The 10,548-nt window shown below is 37.3% G+C and overlaps 2 protein-coding genes across 2 annotated transcripts in view; both read right to left on the bottom strand.

Moving 5' to 3' along the window:
- kcnq2a (potassium voltage-gated channel, KQT-like subfamily, member 2a) overlaps window positions 1–3,249 on the bottom strand; it is an 18,626-nt gene extending 15,377 nt beyond the window's left edge. Inside the window, exon 1 of the mRNA XM_037684373.1 lies at window positions 2,951–3,249. Within this exon, the coding sequence (XP_037540301.1) occupies window positions 2,951–3,249 (299 nt within the window). The remainder of the gene's footprint in view (window positions 1–2,950) is intronic.
- A 5,725-nt stretch (window positions 3,250–8,974) lies between these two features.
- Window positions 8,975–10,548, bottom strand: part of prex1 (phosphatidylinositol-3,4,5-trisphosphate-dependent Rac exchange factor 1) — a 121,179-nt gene continuing 119,605 nt past the window's right edge. The window contains exons 39-40 of the mRNA XM_037685014.1: window positions 9,255–9,322; window positions 8,975–9,132 (exon numbers count right to left, since the gene is read on the bottom strand). Of these exons, the coding sequence (XP_037540942.1) occupies window positions 9,090–9,132; window positions 9,255–9,322 (111 nt within the window). The 3' untranslated portion in view covers window positions 8,975–9,089. The remainder of the gene's footprint in view (window positions 9,133–9,254; window positions 9,323–10,548) is intronic.

Below are 10,548 nucleotides of genomic sequence, written 5' to 3'. Positions count from 1 at the left end.
ATATATATATATATATATATATATATATATATATATATATATATATATCTCATTACTTGTTATTTAACTTTTTTGAATGTATATATTTGAATAAAATATTATTTCAAACATCACTAGAAAACGTCACAGTCTAATTTGTCGAAGAGTAGAACAAACAGTAAATTAGCTTTTGTTGGCTGCTGTAAAACGCTGTAGGTATTTCAGAAGTACCGGAGTAAGAATGTGTTTGGACATTAAAACACAGGCTGACTCCAGTGAATGATCCCAGGGGAGTTGTGAGCTGTTCTCTGTGAACTCCACGCTGCCGCCATTTCTCCTCCTCTAACAAACTGCAGCAGCGCTGAGGTGGAAGGAGTCCGCCGTCACCCAAGGGCACTTTGGAACTAATCCTCGAACGTTTTCAAATGAAGAACGAGGATTTATGGACTGAGCATTCTGCAAACATTCAACTGTTTTAAGAGACTGACAATGTTTGTTGTGGTAGTAGCTGAGCCTGATCCCCAACACAATCTCTGGGTGCTAACAGATTGTGCTTTGCTTAACATTTTTCTATTCACTCCTTAGAGTCAACGCTCTGTTAGCAAAATATCTCATGAACCACTGATCAGATTTTAATAAAACTTTCAGGAAATATTTATTAAATGAACGTCTAAAATTTTGGTGTCAATCCAGTTCAAGTGATATTCATAGCCAACCGATGTTAGAAACTACAAAAATGGCCGTAATTCAGTCTGTTTTTCAAACACTGAGCAGAATTTTGACGTGGTCGTAGCTGAAACTTATTCACGACACAAACACTGAGTCATTGTGTGGGATCTTGGCTTAAAACTTTGGCATTAAATGTTCGAGTCAACCCAGTTTGTCTGTTAGCAAAATATCCTGTAAACCACTGGATTTATTTTAATGAAACTTTCAGAAAGTAATCATTAAATGTACGTCTGCAACTGATCCTTGAACTGAACTAAATTGAATATAGCAATCATTGCTAATCAATCATAGCCAACACAAAAATGGCTAAAGCTCAGGAACCTTTACAGATGTTAAGCTAAACATTGGTGTGGTTCCACTTAGAATCATTCACAGTACATATTCTGAGCATGAGACTGTGCATAAAATTATATACAGTAACATTTGACCAAAATGGTTATATCTGCTCGTTCTTTTCTCAGCACGATGGTTTGAAACTCTGGGTGTGAAAGGCAGAAGATGAAAATCATTCCTTCAAGAAACTCTAGATATTAATTTGATATTAGTTGATAATGGTTGCTGCATCACAAACACAAAGTTTGGACATTCTGTTTACATCAAAGCTAAACTGCTGCTGATCGCCAACATCACGTGTGAAACTTAATCCACTAATTTTGCATTCATTATCCTATTTTACCTGTTTAAGTATCAAAATGTATGGCTTAAATCAGATTAGTGTTTTAGTATTTATAACCTTTTAAACGTTGAAACTATTTAACTTGAGAAAAAAAATATACAAAAGTGCATTAATCTCTTCAATACCTTCAAAACTTTTGTTTTCTGATATCTCTTTTTAGGTTTTACTAAGTGTTTTTTCAATTTCAGCTGTTAGTTTCATTTCTCTTTTAGCAACCGTTTTGCTTCGTTTAGCTTTTAGCTGCTGTTTTGTTAACTGTAGCAATTATTTATGATTTTGTTCAGCTTAGCTTTGAGCTGCATTGTTGTAGCTTTAGATATTGTTTCGCTATTTTTTTTAGCTTTTAGCTACAGATTGCTACATTTAGAGAAACAGCAGCTAAAAGCTAAAACTGTATAAATCACAACTTAAAGTTTAAATGAGAAAAACTGAAGCTAAAAGCTAAAATTATGTAAATCATAAATAATTGCTACAATTACGAAAAACAGCCACTAAAAGCTAATTGTTGTCATTATTAATGGTTCCATGAAGTTTAGCTTTTGACTCTAGTTTTGCGATAAGTACCATTTAGCTATAATTTAGCTTTAAGATATGTTTTAGCTTTTGGCTGCTGTTTAACTGTAGCAGCTATTTACAATATACCTAATTTAAGGTTTTAGCTTCAGTTTTTCTAACTTAACTTTAAGTTATGATTTCTACAGTTTTAGCTTTTAGCTGCTGTTTCTCTAAATGTAGCCTAGCAGCTATTTATGATTTAGGCTACCTCATGTTAGCTTTTAGCTTCAGTTTTTCTAGTTTAGCTTTATTTGTTTTAGCTTTAAGCTGCTGTTTCTCTAATGATTTAGGGTTTACTTAATTTTAGTTTTTAGCTTCAGTTTTTCTAATTTAGCTTCATTTGTTTTAGCTTTAAGCTGCTGTTTCTCTAATGGTTTAGGGTTTACTTAATTTTAGTTTTTAGCTTCAGTTTTTTTTTTTTTTTTTTTTTGCTTTAAGGTAAGATTTATATACCGGGTAGCTTTAGCTTTTAGCTGCTGTTTCTCTTAGGGTTTACCTAATTTTAGCTTCATTTTTTAAATTTTAGTTTAAAGATTTATGACATTTAGCTTTTAGCTGCTGTTATGCTGATTTAACTCCTGCTCTGCTCGTCATCCAGCTCTCACTCTGTGTTTTCAGAGAAATCTTTCCGTTTCTTCCAGTTATTTGCTGGTTCGGGACTCTGCAGGACCCAGTCAGTGGTTCTGGTTTGTGGCTCAGAGCAGACATTTGACTGCACGTGCACACTTCAGCTGCAGGAATGTGGAGTCATCAGCGAGCAGAGCCAGACTGCAAGATGTTGAGCTGATTAGTGAGAGTAGTGAGGCGGAGCTGTCCACGCGTCCCGGTGCTGAAACCACCGGCGAAAACCAGCGCGAGCACGTGCCGTGAAAACATGAAACCTGTCACACCATTGGGGAAAAGAGATTATTCTGAGTTACAGCGGAGCAGGTGCCAGTAAAACCATGACACAGCAGGTGGAGGGAACCAGGCCGTGATGATGGAGTCGGAACCGGGGGGGGGGGTACTCACACATAAGCGTGGTAGATGAACGCCCAGCCCCGCGGTCTCTCCAGCGCGTTGTAGAGGAAATTCTGGAGCTTCCGGTAGCTGGCATTCTTCTTCGACGGTCTGGGTCTCCCGCAGGAGATGCTGGACCTGGGTCGGCTGAGGATGCTGCCCCGCTTGGAGCTCTCCGAGCCCGCAATGAGCAGCGCCCCGTCCCTGGTGGATTCGGGAGCGCCCGGGTCCAAGCCGACGAACCCGACTTTGTGCTTCTTCTCCCCGGCTGGAGTTGGGTAACCCCCCCCGTTGAGAGATTTCTGCACCATTCTACAGTGGAGGCGGTTCTGAAGAGGACTTGGCCGTGCCCTTGCCGCGGGGATGCATCACCGGTGCGGGTGTGTGTGCGCGCGTGTGTGTGTGCGCGTTGAAAAAAAAAACCCCGTTGCAACAACCACGCGAAAATGCACAGTGTGTCCTGTCTGCTCGTCCCCTTCCTGCATCTGACAGGCACAGCAGGGAGGGATGCAAATGAGTCTTACACTTTCATCCCTTTGGATATCAGCAAGTTGGAGGCAACCTGCACAAATATATTAAAATATATAAAATCACATCCTCAGGGTTCTGAAAAGCTGCAGTTTCTGGTCTGATTGATGCAGCTGCAGAGTTCTGCAGAAACAATTATAATTAGTAGAAAAAAAAATCTGCATTTTTTGCAAAAGTCTACATGAAAGATGAGGTTTGATTGACTTTACTGAGGTTTGCTGGAAAAAAATGTGAAAGTTAGATGAATAATAGATAAACTTTCAATGTTAGTTGCACATTTTATAGAAGAGACAGCAGGATGAACAGAAAAGGCAGGAAATAAAAATAAAAGAATCAAAAAGGACCTACAATCAGACAAAGAGGATGTATAAAAGACAGAAAAAATTATGGAGACCAAAAGGATGCATCAACATCCATTTTTGTTCTGTGCTTTTGTACAGTCTCCTTGAGTGTGTTGAAAGATCCTAACAAATAAAATGTTTTATGATGATTAATAACACAAATTATAAAAAATAAAATAAAAGACAAAATTATGCATTAAAAAGACTAGAGACATGAAAAGGCTAAAATGTGTAAAAGTATCATAAAAGTATCATAAAATATGACAAAGAGGATGGAAATACCATGCAAACAGGCTAAAAAGACAAAAACACACATTACCAGAGAAAAATAATGCATAAAAAAATTTAAAAAATGCACAAAGAAAATTAAAAAGACAAAAAAAAAGCATAGGAAGACAAAGAGAAATAAAGAGACAAGGACATTTTAATAGGCAAAAAGAATGAATAAGGAGCCATAAAAAGACGAATTAAAATAAAGTATAAAATTACCAGAAAGCATGACGAGACACAAATGGAGCAAAAATGCTGAATCACTTTTCAACGAGCACAGATGTTTGGAAGATCAAAGCATTTCAATGAGACAAAAAAAAGTTTTACATTTCAAAAAGTTTAAAACCGACAACAAACAAAAGTTACAGCTGTAATGATTCCAACATTCTGATCTTGGCTGAATAAACAAAAAGTTTGCAGAAGTAGTTTGAATAAATAAATAAAAAGCACAGAAGTAACTATGAACTGAAAAACAAATAAAAATTCACACACTTATCAGTGAGCTGGGGGGGGGGGGTGCATGTGTGTTCCAGATAATCTCTCTGCACTCAGCTCCAACCCCAGAGACGCTACAATGGGAGCTTTTATTCCGATGCATGTTTATACAATATTCATAGGTGCAGCTTCTCCAGTCAGAGGAATGGAAGTCAAAACCCGTCAAGATGATTTTCAGCTTGCTCTCAACAGCAAACAGCAATAAATATCAGCTCAATGCTAAAGAAAAAGCTGGTTTTCTATCCTACAGCTGCTTCCTGTATGGAACAGTGAAATTGATGCAAACCGAGAGGAAAACAGATTTTCTGGAACGTGTAAAGCAGAATGTAGAGATGAAATCTGATGATGGCATCAGCTGATCGAATGACGATCTGTGAGTAAGAGCATCGAAACAAGAAAACAGCCTCACGTTTGAAGTCCAGCAGCACAGTTTCCTGGTAGGATCTGAGCAGGGGTGTGATCATCTTGAGCCCATTTCCTTTTCAAGTTAAGCTGCAAATGCATTGGTTTAAAGGGATAGTTCAGATCTTTGAAAGTGAGGTTTGAACAGCCTCAGATGGGAAAAACGAGTTTAATTCTGATGGAACTGACGAGCAAAGGGCTAGTCTGAGCGGATACACTCCTATAATTAATTACATCTCAAACATTTCAAAGCAGTTCATGAGAACACTATTTTACAAATCTTTACACCACAATCAGTTTATGGCAAGACATTGTAATTACTATATTGTTGCTAAAAGTATAACAGACTCGTGCTGTTTAAACATAAATAATCATGTAATGCAAAACTGGTGGCCATCTAAAGGTTCATATCACAGCTTTTGCAGGAAATGCTATGAAGCGTTAGTGGTTTTAAAGGGATCATCTGGTCATTTCTGAGGTCAAGTTTTGTTAAATAGTTATCAATATGAATCAGGACATCAGTCAAGGAACACGGAGTATGGAGAGCAGGGTATTCAGGCTGGGCTAATGGCTAGGTGCACCATATTTTTTACCGTACAAGTCACACCTTTTTACATAAGTTTGCAAGTCCTGCAACTTTTACACCGAAGCGACTAGTATACATTTTTCCCCAATATTTATAATTCAACTTTTGGTTGAGATCTGACGATTTCATTCATTCTGACATGAAAAATATTAAACACTACCGTTTTCAGCTGCTAGAAGGCCCTCAAGCTTTATGGCAAGTCAAGTGTCTCATTAATAGGAAAAAGTGGCTATTAATGAGTCATTTGGCTTGCCATACCAAGCCACCTTTGTCTTGCTCCAGAACTCAGATTTAGATATTCTTTATCGTCGTTCGCACCATATGTGGTACATGTGGTGGAACAAAATTGTATATACAGGGTCCCAGTTACATCCAACAATGAAATGCTAAAGAAAAACAGTAATAAGATCTAAGATATGAAGATCAAACAAACTAAAAATACACTAAGCACTAATAGCATAAAAACAATACGCCGAACAGCAGCACAAATAATTGTTTTCAAGTGTTATTCTGGTTAAATTATTGTTAAAAGTCCTCCCGTGCACGCTCCCGCCATTTTGGCAGCCAATCGATTTCTGGTACACCGACCCATGTTTTCGGGTTGTCAGCGGTGACGCATAATAGATGTGACTTATACAGCGAAGAGACTTATTTGTTTGTTTTTTTTCCACTTTATTAGACATTTTTGGACTGATGCAACTTATTACGGTGGTGTGACATGTATGACAGAAAATACGGTAATTAGCCATTAGGGCTTTTTGTTTTTCAGGCCATTATATAACTTTTTCAAAACCTACATACTGATGTGATAAACACTTCATTAGCTAATGTTAAACTTCTGCACCTTTGTATGAGACTGTTTAGTTTGTTGCCATTTTCTCCGCCGAACATCAGTGTTCATACGCTGGAACACTGTGTTCTGAGCACAGACCCACTGAGACAGACCGTGGACCTGCTGAAGGTGCGGAGGCTGTGAGTGCATTTTGTTGGACTGATCCGGAGTCAGTTTAAAAAGTTGATCAACTTCTGGTGGATCGATTCACTTGCAGCCTCTGCATGGTCAACAGAGACGCTCCGCACGCATGTCTACATAGAAACACAGAAGCTGTTCTGCTGATAAAACGGCAACAAACTAAAACAGTGTCATGTAAAAATGTAGATTTATATTAGATAATGTGGCATTTTTCACACAGATAAGTCATTTATTTTAGAAAGAGTAGTTTCATAAGCCTGAAATTATATTAAAAAAAGACCCTTGTTTGGCTTTTTGCCCTTTTCTTCACACTTCATGCTTTACGACACGGCTGATAAAATATTAAGTATTAATAACTAGTGGACTGAACAAAACTTCAGAAAATGACCAGACTATCCCTTTAAAGTGGCAGCAAACTGCTTTAGTCTTGGTGCTGTTAGTCAATCCAGTCAGAATTATTCTCTTTTTCTTCAAGCTGAGTTCAAAAGAGTTATCTGCAACAGGTAAGATATTGTCATTCATAACCTTTCCATAGGTTTCCACTTTAAATAATCTGGACTCTTCATTTAAGGAAAGCAAATTAGGGGCAGGACAAAACTGTTAGTAAAACAATGAATACATAAACGTTCAGGGGTGGAACAATCCAGAACTCACTAAAAACCCATAATATCAGGAACATTTTATTCACTAACATGTTAAGATTCAATTTACACAGAAAACTTTAGAAAGATAAAAAAAAAAAAAAGTTCTTTGTACAGTTATTTTCAAGCAACATAAAACTTCAGCTAAAGATATGTACAACAGAGACATTAGAAAAACGCAAACGAATGGGTGACGTGTGTGTCCAGCTACACCAACACGCTGCAGCCTGATCTGAACTGGTTAAAACACACAGATGACCAGTTTAATATAACTTATGTTGTAACGAACGTCTACTTTTTCACTGCTGGGGTTCAACGCAGAGCTGGCATTAGAAATAAATCAAATGATGATTTGTGCTACAAATGTAAAATGGGACCCTTCCAGCATGATTATTTGAAACCAGACTGCTTTCAGATAAAAAGAAAGGAAATAAAGAATGGAGACACGTTTGCTCGTGAAATTCTGCTTAAAACAGAGACGGCATCTCTGAATGCACAGCCACACATGCAACATGACTTATATACTATATTATTTCAATAAAAATAATCCAGTATAATTTATAGCATTATTCTGCTGTAATACCTGCACATTCTTTTCTCTAATATCATTACACTTGTTATTTACAAGAAATTAAAGATCTGCAGTAAACTAACGTTACTGTGTTTCAGTCAAACAGTCCCTTTTGTTCTCATCCTAAAACTGATCACAGGACTTCTCGTTAACACTGAATGGACCAGTCGCTGTGCTTCTCTCAATCCTCACAGTAAACACATTTTTCAGGCAGCATAAAAGCCAATTTAAAGATCATATTTTAGTCAACACAAAGAAATCTTTCAACTAGCGCATTTAAATTAATATATTAACAATTTAACAATAATTCAATGCCTCAGCCTGTCGACATGGCTGCTTGTTGAGAAACTACAACCTTGTTTAGTTTGTTTTTAGCTACCATTTGCCATGATTCTCACTAGCTAGCTTTAGTTACTCCATCCCTCACATGCCCTGATGATTAATGCAACAGCTACCAACATATTCAAATACACTTAAATAAAAAAACACAAGCGGATACACCTAAAAAGGGCATGCCATTGGTCCTTTAAATACTATTCAATATGTAGGCTGGAATGCTTTTAGACCTTAATACCTGATACAGATTATGAAAGTAATAAAAAAACGTTCCTTCTGGACACAATAAATAACTATCCTTCATATGAGGCAGTGATACTAAACTTATAGTAATTGCACGGTAACCACATGCAATGGGCTGGTAAAAACACAAAATAAAATAAACAGCCCCCCCTTTGCCATCTTTTCATCAGTCCCTCAATCCCTACTTCCATCTTTCTGTCTATTTTTTGACTCTGCAAACATTCAGCCTCCCACTGTAACTCAAATAATCTACTTCACTTGTGGCCCAAACTCAGAGCCCTGGGGAACACCAGCCCGCGCAGCTACAGAATCAACACTTTTAAGTTTTGCAGTCCAAGGCAAAGTGTGGAACAGCAATATTTAAGACAGTCAGCTACAGGTAGTTTGGTTAATCCAGTTAATAAAAGAAGCTCGATTATGAGCATTAACACTGTGAACGTTGGTACGTGTGAATACTTTGCACCAGATGTTAAGTCACAAGTAACAGTACATGACTAGTTTAGGGCCTCTGGTTGCACGAGTTTTTCTGCAGCTCCTTGTTTTGTTGTCTGAACAGTCTTTTAAGCCCATCCTGAGGACCCTGGGTGACGTGATCCCTGTTGCAGATGAGAGGGTGGAGTGGAGCGAAGTTTGTTTTTCTACTGGCACCGTCCTTTAGAAGGGAAGTAATAAAAACTCAAGTCTTATAGTTTCTGTCATCCCCTTTTAACATCTTCCACTACTGCATTTTTGTTCCCTCTCCAAGATGGATACTCTGAAGTAGTTTTAGAGATCACCATCTGAGGGCGGCAAGCACAACTTGAACAGCCTGTTCAAAAACAGCAGATAAAAAAAAAATTAGGATTCAGACTTGTTTATAATTATAGATAGTAAAAGAGTTAAAAGTAATTACTGATGGCATGGACAGAGCTAACTGTAAAGATTTCATACCTTGGAGCTGATGGAGGCATCTGGTCCATTACCTTGAGATTTTTAGCAGAGAGTTCAACTCTTGCACCCTGGTAGAAGAAAATAATTAAGCATAAAAGATCCAGAATGATCATTTAATTAATAATACAACCTAAATTAAAAGGTAACCTTTTAAAGGTTAACCATCCCAAAAGTTATGTTTATGATGTGTGTATTTGAAAATATAACAAATACATGTACATGCAACACCTACACTATTTTTTACCATTTTGTAGGGAGTGACTGAATATTTAATTATTGGATTAAAAGAACACGATTCTGTTATAAACAAATGAAAACAACTAGAGAAATAGTATTTTTTTGAGAAAATGCAAAAAAAACCCACGGAGCGTTAAATGACTTTGCAGAAATTTGCTGAATAAGCTGAGACCGAGTTGTCAAAGCTAAGAGAAGCACAACACAAGCTACAAGCTAAAAATAGCAAAAGACTAGCAGAACAGTAGCTACAAAATTAAAAGTAATAAAACAAAACAAAAGTACAGCAAGCTAATTTCAAAGAAAACATTTTGAGGACATTGAAAAGATCAGAACGGAAAATATTCCTAAATCAAGTTTAACCATTTGAAAAGTCTAAAAGTGACAAAAATTAAAAGTCAGAGCACCTTTCCTCTGAATGAACTGAGCAGCTTGATATATGATTTACTAAAATAGCTCAAAGTATGAAAGGAAGTAGCTTCATTGCAAAAATGTTTGAAAAATAAAATAATTGGCATTACCGTGTTTTTTGGCCTATAAGTCGCAGTTTTTTGCATAATTTGCATGCCCTGCGACTCAATACACCGAAGCGACTTATTTACTGGTGTGTTTTCCCCCCCATATTTATAAACCAATTTTTGGTGGCGATATGATCTTTTTCATTCATTCTGACTGAAAATATTGAACACTACCATTTTCAGTTGCTAGATGGCACTCGAGTAATATGGCATGCCATTGTGTCATGTAATAGTGACTATTAATGACACAGTGGGCTTGATTATTGTCTGTCACCTACGTCCAGCTCCAGGATCATGCCTGGAGCAACCGTCAAACCAGCTTCATTTCACTGCGCCACCCGGCGAAATGCAGCTGATTTGACCATTGAAGTGCATTTATTAAGTAAAAGTTCAACTGAGACACACCTTTATTATAAGGTTGAGCAAACAAATTATTGTTTTTAGGTGGTTATCTTGTTAAATTCTTGTTAAAGTCCTCCTGTGCACGCTCCAGTGGCCGCCATTTGGCAGCCAATTAATTTGTGGCACAACACCGGCCCACA

The sequence above is a fragment of the Nematolebias whitei genome, chromosome 11 (assembly GCF_014905685.2).
Source record: "Nematolebias whitei isolate Nwh7 chromosome 11, NemWhi1, whole genome shotgun sequence".
NCBI classification, from domain to species: domain Eukaryota; kingdom Metazoa; phylum Chordata; class Actinopteri; order Cyprinodontiformes; family Rivulidae; genus Nematolebias; species Nematolebias whitei.
The sequence above is the reverse complement of the archived record's forward strand: the minus strand, read 5'-3'. Positions and strand labels throughout refer to the sequence as shown.